The sequence below is a fragment of the Strongylocentrotus purpuratus genome, unplaced genomic scaffold, assembly GCF_000002235.5.
Source record: "Strongylocentrotus purpuratus isolate Spur 01 unplaced genomic scaffold, Spur_5.0 spur5_scaffold_6, whole genome shotgun sequence".
NCBI classification, from domain to species: Eukaryota; Metazoa; Echinodermata; class Echinoidea; order Camarodonta; family Strongylocentrotidae; genus Strongylocentrotus; species Strongylocentrotus purpuratus.
Window position 1 is genome coordinate 4,150,712 of NW_022145612.1, and position 24,995 is coordinate 4,175,706.

The window sequence follows — 24,995 nt, forward strand, 5'->3', positions numbered from 1 at the left end:
AACATAAGAAAAAAGGGAATCATGGGGGACCAACAGTCACCCCTTAGGCATTGTTTGCTATATAGAGGGCGAAAGTAGCTATAAGTAGTGCAGTAGGGCTTTAACATACTTTTTCAAAAGAGCGCTGTTGATATTGGCACTCATTTTCTTCATTCATTTCTTTCTTTCTGTTGGCTTTCTATTTGTCATAAAAGCCGGTAACATCAGCAATATTTAATTTGTTTCGCTTCTTTGTCTCTCTATTATTTCTGAAGCGTCTGTGATATTGGCATTTATTTTCTTCATTCGTTTATTTCTTTCCATCGGCCAGAATGCAGTGTATTGTAAATATGCTATTTACACTTGTTGTTCGACATTGAGTTCCAAAGTTGCCAGTTGCTGGTACCACATCTGCTTTACAGGGCATTGTGTTCATGAATGTGAAACCAATTGTCTACCCAACGCTACAGGCTTGCCTAACTGTGTGCAAGCTCTGTTGATACAGGGATTAAGTCCTTAACCTTGTATTGACAGAGGAATAAGTTCACCAGCTGATGGGGGAAGGGCCTATTATAGGCCTGCTTTCATCAGCTCGAGATTGCCAAATATCCCGCTATTTGAACTTTCCCGATCGCAAATTATCCAGTAATTTGCGTCTTTATCAGCTTGAAGTTGCAATTAGCAGGATATTTGGTTGAGATAATCATCCCAAGATATCTTAGGCTAGTTTGCAAAATATCCTGCTATTTGTCCGGTGCGTCTTCACCAGCCCGAAGACTAGCACTTTGCGCAAACTCTGAGCAAAATATCTCAAGCTAATTTCTCGATTTGAGTTACCAGTTTTGAAGGTCAAGTCTCGAGCTGATGAAGACACGATTTGTAACTTCAGTATTATTTCCCAAATCAGAAATAGCGGGCTATTTGGCAATCTTGAGCTGGTGACGACAGGCCTTATGATAATGACTATATCAAAGAGCCCAAACTAAAGTCTACGAGACAGTTCACTGATTTTTCTCTAATGGAGAGTTTTCGTCACGATAATGCCTAACTTGGTGTTCATGTGATTTTATATCTAAAATATAAAACAGTTTATTGATGGGATATCATTTAAGGCCAGATGGCCAAATTTCAGATTCTTTTACAATCATAAAAGATTAGATAGTTACATAAATTTATATTGATACATTAATATCAGTAAAATAGCAACATTTTGGACAAAATTTAGTAATTTCATGATCACAGCCTAGTAGAAAGTAGGATTGTCAGTATGTTCATAAACTTGTAGTTTACTTTATTTAACTTGCTAATCTCTTCTTCCATAATCACTTGCAGAGAGAACATCTTGAAGACAGCCCGAGCTCTGGTAGAGGATACCAAAACATTGGTATCTGGAGCAGCAGATAGCCAAGAACAGCTTGCCATCGCTGCTCAGTCTGCTGTTGGTACCATCACACAGCTCGCTGATGTGGTCAAGTTAGGTGCTGCAACCCTTGGTAAGTCATCCCCTCCTTCCCCTCTCCTCCCCCTTTCTAACCCTTTGCATGTTTTGGTTGACCAATGGGTCAAACATTGGACAGCCACAGTCAACATTTTGTCATACATACAGTACAGTGTCTATAGACCATATTCTCTAAGCCAAGTCACGACCAAGGTGGTAAGGCTGTTAATTAGGCCAGAAACCCTCATGTTTTGCCTGGCTCGAATACGAGTCTGTAAATGAAGACCAAATGCTATTCACACGCCTTCCTACTCCGTAGGCTCTGGCAATCTATACGTTCATTTCAAATCTATATTTGTCATTAATATTCTTCTTCTTCTTGATTTGATTGCTATCAGGTGGAGATGATCCAGATGGTCAAGTTCTCCTCATCAATGCTGTTAAAGATGTGGCCTCTGCTCTTGGCGATCTCATTTCATCCACCAAGATGGCTGCCGGCAAGAGCAGTGATGACCCAACAATGTTACCCCTCAAAAACTCAGCCAAGGTAAGTTCATCCTCTCCGCTCAGTGCCTCGACAATTGCTTTGGCAACAAATGATCCAAGCTCTATTTTATAAAAACTATATTGCTCTCATATTTTGATATATTATTGGGGCGTGGAGTTGGACCTCAGGAATTCACTTAGTGTAGGAAAACACCTTGGAGCAAATGTCACACGAGCAAGTGATGTACAACTCTGCGCTCATCACCCAGATATTTGTTTACAACTTTAATTATTCAATATCCATAAGAATGAAAGAGGGGTATGTTCATTTTGTAATAACAAGAATAATGCATCACAATGATTGACAGTAAATAACTTTGGGGAGAGATTATAAATCTTGTACAATTGGTTAATCCTTTAAATAAACCCAAGTATCCTTCCTCAAAAACATGGAAAATGCATGTTGTAGCAAATCAAATCACATCCTATAATTTTTGAGCAGCAGACTTACATGTAGGAAGAGGAAATTATATCATAATTCCATATTGTAGCATTTCCTTTCCACTTAAAAAATGGCAAGAATTACACCACCTCTAATTCAATTTCATCAGTAATTGTGATTCTGATGTTTGACATGAACACGTACATGTACATGTAATTAAATGCTGAATATTTACATGAACACCATTTATATCACCATAGTCTCAGGTTTAATGCAGTCACTATTGTAAATACCACGTATGAACAAATTTATAATAACCTTATTACAACACAAGGTTTTTGAACATGTACTGTATTGTGCATTTAATATGATCATAATTGTCCCTGTTGTGTTGCTTGATATAGATTCATTGTAAATTGGACAATTTTGTTGTTGTATAATGCATAGTGTAAGATTTGAAAATATTTATATCTGATTGTGTTGTGTGATATAGATGATGGTAACCAATGTGACATCTCTGCTCAAGACTGTGAAGAGCGTTGAAGATGAGGCAACACGGGGTACAAGAGCTCTAGAAGCAACCATTGATGCCATCGTTCAAGAAGCTAGAGTAAGTGTCACCTCTACAAAACATAATATAATTTCATTTTTAGAAAGTTTGTATTTGCATAGTATCAGCGACCAATGGTATGAATATCAAAAGGATTGAACTCTTTCAGAATTAACTTTAAACAAATTAAAACAAGACATTGTTATCTGTAAATGAAATAAGAAAACCATAATGGAATGACTACATGTAGGACCTCGTTTTATAAATATTATTAATTGCAAGTTACTGTCACCTATCACTTATGTACATAGATATCGGCCTTGACAATTGACTTCATAATTAGACTTCATAATTAGACTCCTCCCCCCCCCCCCCCAATATTTACCCTTTACTATTTGTTCTTGAGGGAATAGTTGTTCTTGAATCAGATGAACCAAGGCATAGTGAGGTGGCTAGTCATTTGTCTTGTGTTTTTTTGCATTTTGTCCAGTTTCTTTCTAAGCTAGCAAAGTACATACCTTCTTCTCTCCCTTTGTTTTCAGATACTGGACAACCCTGCACCATCAGACTCGCGTGGCACTCCAGAGGACCTCATCCGCAGTACCAAGCAAGTCACCCTGGCTACAGCCAAAGCTGTTGGAGCAGGCAACTCTTGTCGACAAGAAGATGTCATCCAGGCCTCTAATGTCTCCAGGCAGGCCATCTTTGAAATGCTTGACGCCTGCAGGGTAAGATCAGCTTCTTTTTATCAGGGATGAATTTGGGGCAAGTACACATTAAGTATAGAAATAAAATGTTCCCCCCTTATTCAATCCTCCCCTGCAACTTCAGGCTTTAAACCCCAAAGACACATCAAATTGGGGGCATCCCCTCTATATACTAAGTGTATATACTGACTGCAATTGTACTGAGGGAGACAGGAAGTGAAGTTTCTGACTTATTTATTTTCTTTATACTAACATAGTTTTAAAGCTTAAGATTTGAATACATAGTACTATCATGGAAGTCCAAAATATACATAGCAAACAATTCTTGATAAATTTGTCTCATTGTGTCTCCTGTGAAAAAGGGAAAAGAGCATTAGCAAAAAATTACATCTACAGTTGCAACTTTTTGCACCTTTTTTTTGTCCCTAGTCACAGTTTCTCTGTGCTTGTAGTTGTACGCATCACCTGTGAAATGCCAGCAGATTTACACACATGTTCTTTAACATCCATTTGTTTCTGTTGTTGATTCCAGAGGTCAGCACCTATTGCGGAGAATCCTGAGGTTAGGAACCGTACCTTGATGGCTGGTCACCAGTGTGCCGATTCCTTCAGATGTCTGCTGGAACAAGTCCACTCAGTAAGTCATATCATCTTGTGTTCTTCAAACAACCTGGAAAGCTACAAGAAGACAATTATCTGTCTATTTACATTATGTCCAATTGCTTAGGGGCCCTGGAGCAATAAGGGGATTGATCTCGAGACATGGGTTCTCCATACATTTCTTTCTTCAGCTGTTCATCTTAGCTGCTCAACAGACATTATCCGTCCTTTGATTTCTTGCAAAAACAAAATTGTTCCAGAATAGTCATGGAGGGGTTGCATGCTTTTTCTTTTATAAAGATGTATGAAAATATAGAAATGTGTAATATCACTAAATAACTTTTAAGATGTTCCTTTGATGATGATTTGATTGACTTAAGTTGGGTATGACTAAAACAAGCAAGGGGTTGTCTTCAGTTTAATATGAATGTCCTTTGACATAATTTGCATTGATAGTAGCTTCTATATAAGGATGATTATTTTCTTGTAAAGTACAGTTGAGCACAGCAATCGTGTGGAAAGACATAAGTCAATACTAAACTACAGAAAGGAGAGGAGGATGTAACAGAGCATATTTGAAACAGAACATGCACTAGAAGTAATGAAGTGTAATAGATGTTTGTGGTAAGCCAATGTGTGAATACACTTGTTACAGCATTAATCTACGTACATGTATACCAAGCATAGTGATACAGACCAAACCTTGAGTATTTTATTTCATTACATTATCACAAACAGAATATTCAGAAGCCATTACCTGAAGGCAAGCAGAGACTTGTTCAGCATTCTAAGCGTGTAGCACACACCGTCAGTGAGCTTGTTCAACAGGCAGAGCTACTCAAAGGTAAGGCACTTAAGCATTTAAGCAGAGTTGCTAGATGGGCTGGATGAAAATATAATTTTGGGGAAAAAAGGTTTTCAAGAGTACTTGCAAGTCATTTATGTTGCCTTCTCTTTGATTGAGCAAGAAAGATGTTTGATATTTAGCTAGGCTTATTGTTTCTAAAGCCCAGCCCCAAAATACATGATGTTGGGAATACCCAATTTAATGATTTTCACTTAGTAATTTATTTTCAAAGACCTATTTAATGTGAGGAGACTAGTGTTGCTTATTGATTCCTGAGTAAAACAGCTTTGATTACTTTATTAAGCTTGTGTAAGCTTCAGGAAACACATTTGCTCAACATCGCCTCTTATGAATTCTGTATTATGTCTACTAAACTTCTTAATTGCTTCCCTCATTTCATAAGGTAAAAGTTCTTAGACATTAGCCATCCATATTGATTTTTCGGATAGATCATAAGCAACGCACATTTTATGTGCATTTGTGTAACCATTCAATACATCTACATGTACTTTAGAACATCTGTTTGGAGCCAGAAGGGTGTTTACTCACATTACCACATAGTTAGCACCCTTTTAGCTCTTATTAGATGGTGTACATATTCAGAGATTGCTCAATTGAAAAGCTAACCAACGTTTGTCTTTTGTCTATTTGATTGACGGGTAGGTTCTGATTGGGTCAATCCTGATGATCCTAATGTGATTGCTGAGAATGAACTGCTAAGTGCCGCCAATGCCATCGAAGCAGCTGCAAGGAAACTAGCCCTACTGAAACCACGTCAAGGTGCTAGGGTAAGTCTTGTTACATGTTGATCTTTACTAACCCATTGGCTACCGAATGATCACATGCCCATAGGTTTTACTACAGGGACCACCAGGTGCCTGTAGGCAATGGGTTCACAAGATTGTATCCCTGCTCCTTGTAGAAATAAAAAAATGAATGGTGATGGTTCAGTGATGATGGGTTATCCAGTGAGTGGTGTGATGGTGGAAAACAAAAAGCTGCAGTTGTTGTACTTGGTATTGAATGGTAACTGCGCACAACAAAGGTCCTACTTGTATTCACTGAGCTCTGTGTTATAAGATACAGAAATGTGAAGCATATTAGACGTCATAATCAATAAAACTGCCACAGTGTACCACATCATATCTGAATGAGGCTTGATGCTTTCAAATCAAGGCTGAGGAGAGTCATAATAGTGTGCAAAGTAAAGTCTAGTTATGATATTTTCCCTAGGCTTCTGTTTGTTTGTTTGTTTAATTTAAAGCATGAGTCCATGTTGATTTCAGGTTAATGTTGACTTATGCATATGAGCATGTAATGAAGATAACCTGTTAGCGGCATACTCTCTACATCCTACAGGCTAACTCTGTTCGAAGGAAAAACTAATATTATCATAATAATATTATGTCAAGAATCATAGATGATGCAATCCCTTCTCAATTGATTAGGAGATTTAGGAAATGAAATTGATTTTCCCTCGTCCAATATACCTAAATCAATGGTTCAGAGAGTGTGTAGATCTGAACAATTCCAATTCAGTGTATAAGAGTGGCGTCCTATTTTTTTAGTGGTCTTGAAATTAGAATGTGTACAGTAGTTCAAAGAATTGAATGTTTTATGTGCATGTATTATTCTCTGGTTGCAATATTTATCTATTAAGTATATCAGCATTAACATTATAAATGACACAAAATTTCTGAAGTTACAATTATTATTAGTAAAAAGATGACAAATAAAATAAAAATTGAATGTGGTAGGATGACGTTACTAATCTTGGAAAAACAATTTGAAACAAATAAAGACAAGAATTGTGTAAATGATATTATAGTGAATTTTAGATTAGAATATATTTTCTTGCTTCAGACAATTTCCAGTTCTCTAAAGGACAATATTTTAGCAAAACATAAAGATTATTATTTGATTAATTTTAAACACAAAACATGATTAAATCAGTATTAAACAGCATATGCATTTGAAACTGTCAAATATAAATGGTTACCCGGTATCTGTCTTGTAATATGGTAAAGCCATTTTTTTTGGGGGGGGGGGGGGGGGGGGGGGAGAGGGTTATGTTATGAAAATTGATAACCGCCTCTTTGATTCATTGATAGCTCGGTCTAGACATCTCAGTAACCTTTAATTTTCACACTTAGACTGTTTATTTGTTGACTTGTGGTGGCTTAGAGACGAGTGAATTGGTTTCTATCCAATGGTTTTGCATGAGCTGAAACCCACACCCTAATCGGTGTGCCTGGTTCTTATCTGAATTCCTCTGCTCTAGCATGTTTCCTTCCCTAATGCTTATAAGTCTGGAAGTACCGGGAGTCTAGATGTGACTCATGCCTCTTATCCATGTACTGTCAAATAATCAAAACAGCAAGGAAAAAACAAAAATATACCAGCCAATTCGTCATATAATCCATACTCTCACTCATGTTTGTTTAGGGCCAGAAGGGCATTTAATGTACATCAGCTACACAAAATGGTGTATTTTTCTAAATAATTAACAAAAACCTCAAAAAATGCATTTCCCCCCTTTTTCAGTATGATGCAAATCTTGAAAATTCAGATATGGCAGAATTTTAAGTCTAGGAAAGTTGATAAAGGAAGAAACAGAGAAATTTTTCATGAAGCAATTTGTAGTCAACTAAAATACGAGCAAACATACATGGTTGTCCATGCATTTAAGACTCCATGAGTACTGTTATCTTTGCCAATCAAATCCTTTATATCAACATTAGCGGCACAATTTATGTTTTCTACCCAATTATTATGATTAGATTAGATTCGACCAGGTAAGGCATGACAAGGATGCTGATCATTGAATTTTGTTTAGTATACTCATAGTGCTCACCTGTGTCACTAGTTATTTGTCATCGCTGGAACACAGCTTCATTTTCAGGGCAAATTTTGGGGCAAAATCTGAAGAAAAATGTATTCTAATTACTCGCTTTCCCAATCCCTGCACTTTACCCTTTTTTGTTGTTTCTATTAAGATGTACATGAAATCCTTTAAAACAGTATAAACATTAGTTTACATTACATAGTACTGAAATCTCATTACATTTTAGTATAATATAAATCCAATGAATTCCGTTCCACATCTAATGTTAATTGAATTATTAAGCATAGTTTACATGCAGCATGGTGATATTCATCAACCAGTATCCACTTGTTAGTGTTGAGTGTTTATACATGTAGTGGTGGTCATATGGGTATGTTTGTATGATTCAGCAATTTATTTGTATCCTTTAAAGGTACTATGTCCCATTTGCAGGCCAAAAAATGAAAAAGTTAAATTCCAACGGCATTTGAAAAACAATGCTAATCTAAAACTTCCCCTAAAAAAGGGGGGCTTGAAAATGTCTTTAAGTGGGAAAATAACGACCATTAGTTGTCAATTCGACTTAGGAGCTATAGAGCCAGTAAGTAACAGACCATTGTATGGAATGGTCGTATGTTTTATGCTGCACAAAGATTCAATTAGTTTAATTTTGGCCAATACAAGAAGTGGGTTATTGACGTAGAAAAATGCTCCTGTACCCTTTACAGCTCATTTAATGTATGTTATTACGAAACTACGAAAGATGAAGAAAAAAAAGCCAGTCAGTCACTCAAAAGTGTCCCTTGCATAATTTGAATATTAGGACACTGCTAACGTTTAAATTTCACAGATAGGATATACATGACATATTCATAATTCCTGCAAAGTTCTACAGAATTTAATGTTGGCTGCAAAAGGAACATAGTATCTTTAATACTTGGTAAGATTTACAAACTGTATACATGTTTAGTTATTTGATTACAGTAGGTTGGAAGTAAACCTTTTATGGACAGCAACATGTGGTTAAAATGAAACTTGATCAGAAACGAAGGAAGAATAAAAATAGGCTTTAGTGCATTGAGGGCAATATTTTGCTTTTGTGTTTTATCAGACATTGATGTGGAACAACTGTTTGATAACACTAAACAGAAGAAATAGTACAGTATATGGAAGGATCTGAACAAATGGAATTAGCTACATATACCTGTAATATGTTCATGTGTACCTCGTCTCTATTTTCACTTGTTGTTTGTTGATTGTTTGATGTTATGTATTATCTGCACTGTCATTGTTTGTTATGTTGAACATACATACTCACTCATTGCTTGTTTGTTTGTCTGTTTGTCTGTTTGTCTGAAATCCTTTTTTGGCTTATGCCCTTCTCCTCTCACAACCATCTCGGCACATTTCACCCCTTGCTTTGTCACATCAAATCATCTGCACAGTGTGGGGCTTCTGAGGGAACCCCAATGTGGAATAAAGTGTTGCGAGGAGAGGACTTGTTGTTTGTATGTACACATCATCCAGGCATGCCCAAACAATCTCTCTCACTCCCACCCCTACCACATCCTTGCCCCTACCACACCCTAACCCTCACCCCTATCACAAACTCAACCCCCTACCCCTATCACACACTCTAGCCCCTACCCCTATCACACACTCAAGCCCTTACTCCGCTCTCTACCCCCTACCACATCCTCACCCCCTCCCCTCCGACTCCCTCTGACTCCCTCCCATCATTGCTTTAATAGTCCCTTGCATTCATTGTATGAGAACCTTAACAGCCTCTAACATTCCTGGCCATGTTTGGGTATGAATAAGCAGGAAGCTGCCATGATTTATTTCCAGTTGGTGACTATTTATTTTAATACACAATTTGCTAAACACAATCTCTAATTGCATAATTTAGGTACTAGTTTACATCCAGACTCTGTTTAACACCTGCATTTGTAATATGAGCCAGTATAATGATAGGATTTCCAAAATATTAAATGTATCCAATCAAAGTTAGAATCAATTTTAGCAAAGTAATCAAAATCATTTTCTGTTTTTAAAGTATCTTTTCAGAATAGAAGAGGGTACTAAAGCCATTATTATTATCTTTCAATTGAATATTCAAAATAAATGTCCATATGGTTTCCATTAGATAGTGTCTGGTTAAATTTCTGCCATACCAGAGGTACACTAATGGAGGGAAACTCTTTACAAATGCTAGAGGGAAAATATTTATGTGTCCATTTTCACCTATTTTGCATGTAATAGCAGACCCATAGGCATACTGGTATTGCAAAGTTTATTATCTGTGAATAATCTTTCACTACTAAGATTCTTTGATGCAGGAGCCTTAGAAATGTCATGTTCCTTGTGTTTTGCTCCTGTTAATCCAAATAAGAATTTACAATATACATGTATGAGCAAGCTGTTTGTCTAAACTCTATTGAATCCCTAATCAATCTGATAATATTGAGCCTTCGTGCTGTGCATGACTATCTGTATCTCTACTCATTTTGATATCCTCTCCTTTCACTTTTCACATTACAACTTTTTTTTTGTTCTTGTTACATGTTGGTATGTTGGTACATGTATGTTTTTTGTTTTTTTGTAGTGACGTAACAATATGTGCACTTCTCCTCTGCATAATTAAAGTGCCAATTATACAGGCCACACAAGCACATGTACTTGCACGTTTATATATGCACAAACAAATGTTTGGGAACAATGAACTTATAAGATTGATAAACAAAGTTTATTTTTATAGATGTAAATATTTTGTTAGGAATGTCTTGAAATTTTAATTGGTCATGATCATAATTGTTTTTTTTTTTACTTGATAAAAAGTTGTATCTGCTTGTGTTTTTACTACCGTATTCTGATAATAATTTTGTGGGCGATTCCATTTATTTTGTTTATTGTGTTGGAGACTGTTTGTAATGAGTGTTTCTAGGTCAATTGTGTGATTAATGATTAGACTATTCATCAGAGCTTTCACTGTGTCTCTACAATCCTATTGCTCAAATCCTGTGTAGATGGAAGCTCTTTACCTAGTCTCGACTAAACTGAACTACGATGGCTTACCCTTCCCCTTCAATACAATAATCCCTTATTTTTCCCTCGACATCTGACTCACGTGATGAGAAGTGCTCCCCCTTTTGCCCCGACATAGAATCACTTTCTGCCAGTGCTTTGTGGAAAAGTGGGCGCTATCCGATCATTTAATTTGGGTCTAATCTGGCGGATCATGTGTTGCTATTTCTGGATTGGCAATGGGTTTAGTGTAGTTGATTGTGATTGTGATTGTATGGGAGCTCATATCATAACACAGGACTAAGAGAAGATGAGGATTTTTGTAAGTAATTTGCTCTTGCCATCTGCTCCTTATTCGTACAGGGTAGGATTTTTTTATTTGTTGAAGTATTTGAAAGTTTAGTTATTGTGGTATATTTTTTCAATCATATTGATGCAATTCGATGATGTTACTGAATTTTTTATAAACATTACAAATGATATCATATTCATTGCATATGTATTTTGTCTATTTGGAATCAGAAGGGTGTTTACTATGTGTTAAAGTCTCATTAAGATAATGCCCTTTTAGCTCGGAGCAAACAATTCCAATATTTTCTTTTTAGGAGGGAAAAGTTATGGTCTTGCTGGACCATTAAGGTGGATTGCTGGGATCGTTTTTTAGTTCAACTGGAAACTAGTTCGGATTTTGATGACATTAACTACCAAAAACGAGGGAAATTAACCATATACATCGTAACAGTGAAATAAACCATGCATTAGACATGTACATACAGATATGTATCTTTAAACTTTGTTTTTTTAAATGAATAGTATAAGAGGCTTAAATCACAGACGAGTCTATGTTTATAATGTACAGATACGATGGCTGCATTCCTGTAACAAAGACGTGTTGTCTAGGGAAAATTATAACATGTTTGCTACAACTAAAATAAAAATCAACCTAAGACAATTTCAATGGCCTTGTATTTCACCTTTTTAAAATGTACAAACATTATAAAGACATGTATATTGCATAATCTGAACATGATTTCTATGGGACATACAATAGGTTATTGAAATTGAAATTGAGTTGATTTTTGTAAAGTAGTTGTGAACGTGTTATATGTGAAATGTGATTTACATTATGATCTTTTTCTTGTCTAACAAAGTGAATTTGAAGAGAAGTTAATACTTCCAGAAAGTATTTTGTTAACAAACAGTTTTTCAATCACAAGCACTGATACATGTATATTTCACTATGAGTATCACCAATCATATACACAAGGGATTATCCATATTTTTCCTGTGCGAAAGACTATTTCAGAAATGTAAATATTACTGTAATTCTGGTCATGATTAATTACAGAGATTGTAAAATTGTTAAAGAAGCTTTCTATGTCAATTTAGGGGAATGAAACACTTTATAGTGGGTTAAATTTAATTGAATTAAAAACTCTGATGATCAAAACATACACCGTACACTTGTACATATTTGTAGGATTAATCATATCACATGGCAGATTATAATCCTATGTAACTGAAATAGTGTAACTTAATCCATGTGGGTATCTTTATGACCCTCATTTATCCTAACTGTTAAGTTTGAGAAGATTATCCTATATACATAAAAGTTCATGTTTTTACTTTCACAGAGAAGTTTTTAAGTGCACCTATTATGATAATAGTTATCTATGCCATTAAACTAATGTAAAAGCAATATGAATTTATAATCTCCATGCTAAAATTATGGTGAAATATATTTTCAAAATATTGAGATCACCCTTTAAATTTGTCCAACATTAAATTATGCATTGAAGAACTATTATATCAACAAAATTTTACATTGATTTTAATGAAAGTGTATATGAATGATGTACATGGAGGGTGAAATCTGGATTTGTTAATATTATGTATAAGAAGATCTGAGTCTCTTCTCAAAAGGAAATGTCATTATTAAATGCCATTATGGAATGCCATGATTGATAGTAAATTAGCTCAAAACAGTGCTTTAAGATCTTTGAAGTATTAAAAGGTAGAATAACTGAGTGATAAATCCTCTTGATCTAGTGATTACATGAAAATGAAGTTGAAGATATCCCTGTGTAGCATTAGTTAGTTGCTCTTCTAAAAGCTAAATCAAACACGTTTTGTAACCAAGCTTTTGTGATATCATTTCCTGTCTCTAAAGTAACTCCCTAGATGTTTCAGCATGCACGACTTGCAACCCTGATTCTTTATTTCAGTTTCTTCAAAATGCCAAATGCTTGTTTCTTTCGTTGTAGTTTAGACTCCAAATTCTTCATATGCTGACCAGTCTTCATGCATGTTCCATGGACTTATAAACTAAGTCTATGCATGTTCTACAGGGTTTTTCTTTCTTAATGAACTCTTTTTCTACCACTCTATATAGCTAGTAATCTCTTCCTGTCTCTGTATTTCTCCTTTTTTTCTCTCTCTCTCTCTCTCTAAATCTCTTTCTCTTTCTCTCCCTCCCTCCCTTCATCCATCCTTCCCTACCTCCCTGTCTCTCTCTTTCTAGTATCTTTTCCCCCATCTCATTTCCCTTTCCCATTCTCCCTCCCCACCCCTCACTCCTCACCCCCTCACTCTCCATCCCTTCTCACTTCCAACCCTCACATTTTCTTTACTCCTCTGTCTCATTCTTCCTCCTGTATATATGTACATCTCTCAAACTCCTGTCTCCTTCTCTTTTCTCATAACTCCTTTCTGCTGCTCCTCCTGTGTGACATCCTGTATGATATGTCTCTTTTGGTTGAGCCTTGGTTAGTAATCATGTCATAGAAACTCAACCTAATTAGACGTAACTCACAGTGCTTCATAAATCCTTGCAATGCTACTATTGACCATGCTGATTCCTGCTTCAATACACCCCAATTTCCTCAATTTGTCTAAGATTGATACCATAAAACATACATTCTGTATTGACCACTTAATAAAGGAGACAAAAAAGGGGGTCTTAAGATTGGTTTCTTTAATGCAGGTGTTGTTGAAAAACTCTGCTTAAGGGAAGCAATTCTTTGTGTGTCTTTATAGATTTGTAGCCTTTCTCTACAGGTGGTGGCTTTAAAATTTTACCATACGAAAATGGGTGATCTGATAATGGGAAAAAGAAAGAAAAACAAAATTGGTATAAAACTTGATTGCAGTATAATATGCATTTTTTGTTGTATATATTTTGAATGAGTTTTGAGTGAATTACTTCTCTCTAAGATTGGGTTAGGATTAAAAAAAAAAAAAAAAATTCCTTCCAGATTGCTTGTAAATTTGCCACACACCACTTTTAATAGTGACACTCAAGCCATTCTTGATACCCACGCAATATTATGTGATTGGTAATCACATAATATACATGTATGGCGTGGCTCTTGTATAAGGATCACCACACTTGAGTTGGCTTGCAAATTTGAATTTAAGGGTCATACACTTTTGTTCTAGTATATTACCTCCAATGTGATTGAACCGGCACCACATTATTGCTGTTTTCTTCTATATTATGCAGTTTAATTAGGCTACATCAAAGAAAGTTTTGATAGTGCAATAACACTTCAGTCACATTCTAGTTTAGAATATACACTGTAATATTTCACAAGTGGCACTTGTGAAATACAGTAGATATAGTTGGTTAATTTGTAATGTTCTGTTTCTTATGTATTTATATATGTATTTATTTTTATTTTTTAATATATATTTATATAATAATTCCATTATAGTTTTTGATGAAAAGTGTAGGATCTCATTATACATGAGTACCACTTTTCTCCTTGTTGTTAACCCTCAAATATTCAGCCCTTGTTTTTAATTAAGTTTAAAATAATTTTATTTATAGTAAAGGGTTTATTATTATGAAATCCACAGGGATAAGAGGCATTTATGATCCAGGATAATATCTCTTGCTTTCTTCAAGTAAACATCCAGTTAGTAACAAAACCAAGCATTAGTTCCAGTACAACATTCTTTATACCCATATTCATGCTTTATATTTGTATATTGTACCTGTCTTAATCCCCTTAATTGGCCTATTCAGGCCTGAGTCAGTAAATCACTTTGAAAATAGAATGAGTACCGGTAGGTGCAATGGTGTGCTTCAAAATTCTGTGTCTTATAAGTGACACAAAATTCAGAGATACAGCTAGTGGGGGCCATTGTTTCAAACAGCTGTTTTCTATTTTACCCCGAAATCATGGCCCTATGCCATTCACACATGTCAAGTAATCAAAGTATGAAACAATTCTGGATTAAAGCATGGACCTTCTATGATTAAAGTAACTTATTTTCAGTGTAAAGAATTTGGTTATCTTTGCAAGTAGCATGTATTTTGATGGAAACAAAAGGGCATGTACATGTATATTTTTAGAAACTATATGTACCATAGCCTCACAGCGTTAAGGATCTTTTGGAGCAGTTGGTTTCTGAAGAGAAGAAACAATGGTATCGTGTTACATCCATAGTTGAATCAATCAAGATTTAATATTGAATCTATTGATTTTGTCTACATGTCACACATACATAAACATATATATCCTAATATATAGTAACTTGCTTGATGTTCAGATGTCATGAAAATATTACTATTACACTGTACCCACAGTTTTATGATATTGATGTAAACATGTTTTCTCCTCATTATTGAGTATTACCCATTATACATATAAAAGTACACATATCATGTACCATTTGTTAACACTGCATCGGAATCTAATTGTTCCTTACTGCACATGTATCCTCATAATGCATGTGTAACTGTCTTACTGACATTGAATTGTAACTAAAAGATTTAATTTTACGATCCCATTTTATTTTCTCCCTGTCCAATCCTATATCCTATTCTGCAGACCCATGTTCATAACACCAATGTGCATCTACAATATATACCTGCCCCCTCTATTTTTGTTCATTGCATATTCTTTATTTTCATTTGTTTTGTGTTATATCTTGTTTGCTCGAGCAGAAAGCAGACGACAGTCTTAACTTCGAGGAGCAGATCTTGGAGGCAGCTAAAGCCATCGCCGCGGCAACCAGTGCTCTCGTCAAAGCTGCTGGCTATGCGCAGAGGGAATTGGTGCAACAAGGAAGGGTAAGAAGATTCATTGTGCACCTATTTTTTTGTAGAAAAGAAAAAGAAATCTTTATTTTTGTAATACCTATTTCAGTCATGAATTTAGAAAGATAATGGTCATTACTTGTTATTACTTCCTGAAATATACTGGCAGTGTGAACCTGTTCATTCTCATTATTAACATGTATATCATCTGTTGAGAGCCAGAAATCTATTACTACATCTATTATAAGGATATGAGTTAACATCCTTCTGGCTCTCAACAGACACATGTATTTAATGTCAAAAAGTGAGATGTACATGTAGTCAATCACTTGCCATCATCCTTTAATATTAACCATGCAAGGATGGGCCCCATACCTATATTTATGCATCCTTCAAAATAGACTTGACAAGTAATTGTTGAAGAAATATTTGCCTTGATATTACAATCCGATCTCATTGTTTTGTCAATTTGTTTTTAAGCGGATTTGATACATTAATCATGTTAAGATGTGTTATTGGCTGAGCACCAAAATGAGAAGATTATGATAATCTCATATATGCTATTTTAAAAATACCACAGTTCTTCAATAGAAAACAGATTTTTAGAGTCTGAACAAATATTATGAGTTTCCAAATACGATGTTATTTTGTTTTTGTTGCCAGCGTATGATATTGTACCGTAATGTCACTCCAGAAATTGACTAAACTGAAAGGGGTGGTGTAATTCCTACATACATTTGGACAGTACACTCATAGCATACAATGTACATGCATATAAACTATGCCTTTAACTTATCCCTGCAATTTGTATGGTTCTCCTTTTCATTATGTTGTTCTCTATGCAGGATATTGTTCTGCAATGTTACTCCAGATATCAACTTTATTTCAACAGATAGAGTGTACATACTTATACATGTATGTAAACAAGGTCTATTCACATGCTCTCTGATTTATTTTTAGAATCTCTATTTAGATACCTTTCTTATCAATAATTTATAGCAAGCTCTTATGTATGCCCATGACTTGACAGTTGATTTTGTGCATCCTTTAGGTGCGTGCTAACCCCTCACCATACAGCGAGGATGGCCAGTGGTCGATGGGGCTCATCTCTGCAGCTCGTAAGGTCGCTGCGGCCACCCAGGGCCTGTGCGAGTCGGCCAACTCGTGGTACAAGGTCATGCCAGTCAGGAACGTCTGATTGGATCAGCCAAGCAAGTCGCTAGCTCCACCGCCCAGCTGCTGGTTGCATGCAAGGTTAAGGCCGATACCTTCAGTGAATCCATGCGAAGACTCCAGGTACGTCTAATTACATCATCTGATAATAACAATCTAATGAAACTGAACCCATGGGAGACATGATCTTAGCAAAATTTGGATTAAACCTGTTGGAAATAGACATTCAATGAAAAAGTAAAGCTGTCTCTAGTTGGTTAACTGTCAGTTATGCATTCAGTTGAGAGTTTGAAGGTTGTCAGCTAGTATGTATGATTTGATCGTGAGAGAAATGGAATATTCTCTTTAAGGAGGAAATCTTGGATTATACCCTCTAAAATAACTGAGTTGGTACAACATATGTGTGATATTCATTATCAAATGATTTGTTTCTTCATATGCCTATGCCTTTCACAATGATCTCAGTATCTCACTCAAACTAAAGGCACTCAGGCACCTAACTATGTGTAGAGAAGAATCTCAACTCGTAGCTCTCAAGCCAAGCTTTCAAATCTCACTGCCTTTCCTATACATATGCATGTCTCTATATGAATAATCATCTATCTATCTGTATGTACAATCAGGAATCAACTGTAAATTTACTCAATAGTTGTTGCTTGCTGTGCAATGAAAAAGCCCGGCAAAAAAGAATGGTACGTCAGAAAACTGGTATTAAACCACCTTTGCACGAGGCAAGGTGTAGACACTCCATGGCACAGTAGACTTGAAGAAAAGGAGTTTCATGAAAAGAAATAGATACCGTATGCCTTTATTTTCAATGATTTTGTAAAAAATGAGTAATAACCTGTAAATATAAACCAAACAAAATATCCCCAACAGATATTAATAATTTTCCCTAAATGAAAAACATCAAGGCCCCATGGTTCGCTGTCATACATGAACATGTATCTATGACTCGATAAATTTTATGAAATTTCTACATGTAGTTCTCAAAGTGTACATTTAGATGCTACTGCAATTATGCATATGATTTGTTCATCTTTGTTTGTAGGTCAAATTTGATGGGCATTTGTTTTAAATTTCAGATAATTTTCTCAGATTCTCATGTTCTCAACCTTCAAGGGATTTGGCAAACGTGCTAGATTTGATCAGCTAATATGATTTCAAAACTCGCTTCCTAATTCTTGAAATCTAAACGTCAATCAAAGGTGTCTTTTCTGATGCTATCTATTAACATACAATCACATTCCTTTGAAGTTTTAGCTATGACATGCATGCGTCATTCATCTTTAGATCTGTTGTACAACACTCTCAAAGTTTATGGCACAAAAGTGATACATCCGTGATGAAAATAAAATGTTATTTTTCATCAAATTTCTGCCACGTAGAGTTCACATTGTGTCTAAAAGCAGTCATCACTTTCAAAATTGACCCAAATTGAATCATTGTAAATGGACTTGTCATTTGATCTGTGAAAGTGAAGGGGAAAAAAAGGCAAATGTAGGCGTCTATAGAGCAAGTGTTCTGCAAATATTAGAGGTTGGATGCATTTCTCAATATAGCACATCAGGCTTGGAAATGAGTTGTCCCTGTTGAGTGTCTTCATTAGTACTTCACCATGCTTTGCACAACGGAAACAAGATATGAGGAAGAGTAAAGATAGATGTACTTAGAGGGATGAATTCTCTCTTTCTTAATATTACATTATGTATGTAGGAGGATCTATACATGAACCTGCACACATTACTGAGTGTTACATGTGCAAATATGACTGAGGATAATGCAGAAATTTCTTTACTCGCTGATAATATGTCTTGTGGGTGTAGGAGGTGATAGAAAGATCTGTTCAATTCTCTGTCCATTTATAATTTATGGATAGCAATAAAATGTATAGAATGGAGCCATTAATGTTATGGAGTTTAAAAACTAAAAGCTTACATCTCATTGCAATTAATTTACTCTATGTGTGCCATGCAAGATGCTGTTCTATGGGGTTTGAAAGCAGAGCTTTTACAGTAATGAAGCAATCAATGAATGAATGATGTCCTATAGTCAAAGTAATGACTGCTTTTATGCTTACTAAGTTACAGCAATTATCACTACTTTGTGACCCCGCACAGCACCACAAAACCACCTAAAAGTCGCATAGTGTGGTTTTCATTTCGAGCACAATAAAGGTGTACTTGGTCAGCAAACAGTTTTCAGCATTTCATGAAGAGTATATTTGTTTGTAAATTTGGAAGCACAAAACAATTTTAAAGTGGTATTTTGGTAGTATTTTGTAGACCTATGTTTGTCTGATTTCGAGTTTGTTGTAGTAGTTTTGATTTATTGAAGACCCATGCTACTGGTCTCCTTTTGATCTCCAATAACTTTAAACCAGAGGAAGCTATTCCTTTAAGACATGTGGATCAGAATGTGCTTAATTGATGTGCCAAGTTTTAGGAAAATCTGATGATACCTTCACAGGGGTTTCTATAGATTTTAACCCTCCTCTTTTGTCACCTTGCACAAGACCTTGGGAGTGAGAATGCTTGAATAAACTTCAGCCCTTTAAGCACCTTTTTCTCTAAAATAACATTCTACAGGGCTAGACATTCTTCTCTTTTTTAATTGAGTTAGGAAAATCTCATTGTGATGAGTAATATATCATTTTAAAGCTGAGAATGTCCTCTTTGAGAATCAATCCTAATCTAAAGAGTCTTTTCCTGCGACTTTTTAGTGTTTGTGTGATGCAGGGGTCACATATGGTCTTCTCAAATTCATGCATATGATTTTTAATGAAACATTTTTTTGTTCTTCTTTGTTCCTCTCTACCTACAGGTTGCTGGTAATGCAGTCAAGCGTGCCTCAGACAACCTGGTCAAGGCTGCCAAAGACTCCCAGGATGCATCAGAAGATACGCAAGGCATTGAGATCACAGACCGCATGGTGGGCAACATCGCCATCGAGATCGAAGCCCAGGAGGCCATCTTGAAGAAGGAGAGGGAGCTCGAGGAGGCGCGAAGGAAACTTGAGATTATCCGTAAAGCCAAGTACGCCAACAAACCACCCACGGACTCTGATTGATCTAAATCAGCATCATACAGCTAGGTTATAGACAGTTAATCGTAACAATATGGATATCATTTATGGAAATGATAAACATATTATGTTTCTGTTCTGTATGCCTTATGAAGAAAAAAAGTATAAAAAAAGTGAAAATGAAATTTGGCATGGGTAAACTATAACATGTACAAAATATTAATGTTTTAAGTAAGACAGTGCCATGCAAAAAACAATATTGAATCCATGAACATCAATATAATATTTTAGATTTGTATGCATAAGTCAATAAAGTGAGTAGTAAATCAGTATATCATATTAACTGATCTGAGCAGTACATTTGATGGAGAAAAATATCCTATTAAACAAATGAAAAAAATATAATTTAATCATGTGGTCTTTTTCTTGAGCTACTATTATGCTTACGTTTGGTGCGGGAATGAGGGCTCTGCCTCCTGAATTTAATGTCAGTGGTCAAACATAGTAACGGAAATCATGTGACAGAATATTTTAATATTATTTTATCAGGAAAATGTATTATTCTGCCTACTTTATGTATTCTTTTATTAGAAAGGAAATTAATTAATAACAATGTCATCATGCTTGTCATTTAGTAGATGTGTGTAGATAAGTAAATCATGTATCAGATCATATTATTACTTTGACCTTTGTGTATATATTATATTACAGGAATTGAACCATCTCTTTTATTTTGATGTATTGCTTTTGTTGACAAAGAAAAACAGCGACATGTCTTGTCTAATCGTGCTCATGTAATGTAGCAGACATTGTAATAATGTGTAATAAGAAAGAAAATGTTTAAATGACTTTTATTATACACTACCATTGATGGTACATGAATGTGCTCCAAAATATATTTCCTTCATGTAGAGCAGCATTTGTTTTTGTCCACTGTAGCAAAATTTGCATTTATTTTAATTAATTTGAAGAGATATAAAAAAGGACTTATTTTCCTTCAATGCTTTCATGATGGCTTGTAAATTAATCATGATCTATCTAACAACGATAAAAGAATTGATGAAGCCTGAATGACATGATATCTTGATTATGGTCTTCCATCTTCAGTCACTTAAAGAGATATTGAGTTTTCAAAAGATTGATAAGAAAAGTGCAGATAAAAGAAGATTTGTGTAAATTTTGTCAGGAATGATTATAGCTTCCATGTCTTTGATGCTTTCATTGATATCACGTACAACAAGATGTGATTGTTAGTGTGTGTGTCTATATTTGCCTTTCATGTGGTTTATTAACAATAAAGATGTAGTAATTGAGTAGCTTTGTTAACTTCGTAAGTTTGCTTTTATTCTTTCCTACTTAGTTGATGTTCTGGAGCTTTCTCACTCTTAAAAAAAAATAGAAATAGATAGAAAATTCAGTATAATGCAAGTTGCAACTCGATTTAAATGTGTATTAATTAGCATATATGACCTGTATGTACGAGGATTGCTAGTATTTATATAGTAGATTTTGTTGTTATTTACTGTAAATGTTTGGAATATCCGGTTATATTTTAAATCAGTCCTTAGAATATGTAGAAGTTGTGTACATTGATTAGCAAACATTGCAATTTGTGTATTTGGATGTTATTCAATTTTTGTCATGCTTATATAGATCAAATTATTGGGTTATGTGAAATTAAGAAAATTTATGATTTTAATAACAGAAGCTGATTAATCTTCTAGAAGCTTAGAAGGTTCATTACATTCTCTTCAGCTGATTGGATGTTCCTAAAAGCAAAATGCTCTCAAGTTCCTTTTGAAAGTGTTTCTTAGTTTTGTTGAGAAAATGATATATTTTCATAGTAGAACGTGTCAACGAATTTTGTATGTGTATACTGTATATATATTGTTACCCTTTAAAATGCAGTTGGAAGGGAGTAATTCAGTCATGTGGAAATGCAAAATTCATGCAGATATAAGTCATTGTTCAAGAAATGATGAGAGACTGACAATGTGCTTCTTTGCATTAGTAATACAGAAGAAAGTCTTGTTTTTACCTGTCAAGTGAAGCAGCAAATTATACAGTGTAGCTTGTAAACTACACATGTACAATTATAAATGGGATACATTGCAAACATGGATTGGATGTAACTCTGAGAATGATGATGAAAAAGTAATTGTAAAAACTTGCCATAAATATGTCATGACGCAAGCAAGGACGTTTTTTTGTTATATTTACTGAATGGATTGGTTAAGAAATCTGTGAAAATCAATGGTAACAAACAGCTAAGAATGTAAGTAGATTATTGTATATGTAAGAGAGGCACAGGCAAGTGACTGGACGATTCTAAGTAAGAAGAAAATAAGTCATGTCTTATCTTGGAGTGATAACATTGGATACTGACTTTGGAATGATTTCTTGGCAAGCCAAGTTAACTAAAAAACAAGGAAATAAAGAAGTTATTATAATAAATGACAATGACTTATGAATTATTGTATAGTACACTGTTGACACATGATATGTGATTTTTTTTTTTTATGCAGATAATAATGCCTGTGCTCATCAATTGCCTATTGTAAATAATTTCCAGCTTTTGAGCAAAGAAAAAAAACATTTATCTCTAAAGGTTATTTAAACATTTTCTAGCTTTCTATATGTGATGACACCTATTTAGTTTCACCTGTTATTAGGTGTTAATCTATAGCCATAATTGTTTGTAGTTTGGAATGCATTGTTTTCCTTATAGTTCTAATATTGCTAAGCTATATATTATTTGCATGAATGCTTGATGTGTTTGGGTCTAATTAGTTTTGGGTTACTTCTAATTCTTTTTCTTTTCATGTGTGTTTTCATCAAATTGTTATGATTTTTGAAATGATTTAATCAAAGAATTATTGATATGATTTCATTCCTTTCAAAAGGAAAACAACCTTTATTTAAATGCAATAATATTTTCATGACAGAACTACAGTTAATTCATGGGGCAGACTTAATGCAGAAAAAAAAATTCAATCCTTTGCTAAAAAAGATAAAGTATCTGTTTTGTTTACTCTTTCTCTCTAGATTTTTTTCATGATATATCACATAATTATATGCCTGTATGATATTCACGTTTTTGAAATAAAACAAAATACATCAAGGAACATTTATACATAAATGAAGAGATGTGTGAACAGCTCTTGACTTGTGATTTCTGTGACTTTGTAAGATACACTAGATGTTTTTATAAATGTAATGCTTCCTGAGACGAATTTAAATTGTTTAAACATATTTGTGGCTTACACCCAGTAAGTCAGAAAAAAATCTTGGAACCAGCGGGATTTGAACCAGCATCTACTGCTTGCTGGGCAGCGACTCTACCACCAGGCCATCACTGGTCCATGCCACAGTCAGGATGAACTAGAAACAAATACCGAAGCTCTCCTGATTCATTCTGACTTATTAACTGGGTGTAAGTCACAAATATATTTAAACACTGGATGTTGTTTCATTGATGGTGGACAATACAGAGAAATGAACAAACAAACAAAATGCACAAACTGAAATCATGTGAAATGTATCCATACATGTAGGTAAAGATACAAGTCGGTTTTCTTTTGAAAAGCCTATTTTGCTTAAAACTTGTATAATATGTGTTTTCCAATATTTTGAAATACGTGGCAGAATGGAGCCACAGGAATAGGACAAAATATATGTAGTGTTTTTTTTAATGGGCAATTATAGGTAGTTATACCATGTCTGTGCCGGACATGATATAACTCTATTCATCCATTACACATCATCCCAATTTCACCAGACCACAAAAAAAGCATGATGAACAAACCACGTATATTGTAAACTTTATTCCTTTTTCTCATTTATTCTACATAATATTACTTATGTACAGCATTTGTACTTAAACGCCTTTTCCTTATACGCAAGAAGAAGAAATCCCAACATGTTGTTTTTCCTTTGTCGTATGATGCTTTATGTAGCTGTCTATTCTCTTATTTTATGTGCACCTTCATTATTTGATTTATCTTTTTATATTCTATACATGCATACTAAATTTACATGATGATAAATTCAACATTTGTCTTTGATATTAGCGTGATAAGAAAGGCCTACATTTGGAAATATTTGGGGAAGAAAGTGATAACATTGAATTACAGTCAGTGGGCATGAAGCACATTACGTTTGCAATGTTCTGCTTCCATTACGATGAATGATAGTTTCAAATGTAATAATTATATGTTGATACATGTAGTTATATTAGTACAACCAGCTCGAGGTTACAGATCTTTAGAATTCTCAGAAATTATAAAAACACGTCACACTGCTATACTTATGTAAAGAAATACATATATTAAAGTCAAATATGAAAGTAAACAATGAAATTGAATTACCTCAAGGGAAAATGTGAAAATGAATCTCCAAATTCCAAGGACAGTTTGGTTCCATAGGGAATGAAAATTATTATTCTAAACCTGAAAAAAAGCGGTCTTATCATGACGAATTTCTGTTCAAGTAGGTATTACAGTACGCGGTTGGATGACCGTACATTGAATAACATTTATGTTTCCATTCACAGCAGATATAAACTGATATGAAATCGTATACAAATTTAATAAGACCGATGATGAGATATACACCTTATGTTTTTACAATTCATTTTCAGCAGGCAATATCAATACACACTTTCTTCAAAAGTTGATAATGTAAAAGGTAATGAAAATAGCATTATATTATATCAACTTCTACAAACTTTGTTATGTAAGATCAGTTTATTCAAATGAAAGAAGATGTACCATTACAAAACATGGAGTTTAGAAGTAAATATTGTGGATGATACTAAATGCAAAGGAGATAAATTTTCATTTGTTTGTACTTTTTTCA

General features: G+C 34.7%; 1 protein-coding gene across 1 annotated transcript in view; it reads left to right on the forward strand.

Moving 5' to 3' along the window:
• LOC580010 (talin-1) overlaps positions 1-23,303 on the forward strand; it is an 82,213-nt gene extending 58,910 nt beyond the window's left edge. The window contains 11 exon segments of the mRNA XM_031000230.1: positions 1,312-1,472; positions 1,816-1,964; positions 2,839-2,955; positions 3,438-3,623; positions 4,135-4,239; positions 4,941-5,046; positions 5,713-5,837; positions 15,849-15,974; positions 16,993-17,104; positions 17,107-17,237; positions 19,938-23,303. Of these exon segments, the coding sequence (XP_030856090.1) occupies positions 1,312-1,472; positions 1,816-1,964; positions 2,839-2,955; positions 3,438-3,623; positions 4,135-4,239; positions 4,941-5,046; positions 5,713-5,837; positions 15,849-15,974; positions 16,993-17,104; positions 17,107-17,237; positions 19,938-20,183 (1,564 nt within the window). The 3' untranslated portion in view covers positions 20,184-23,303.
• The last annotated feature ends 1,692 nt before the right edge of the window (positions 23,304-24,995 follow it).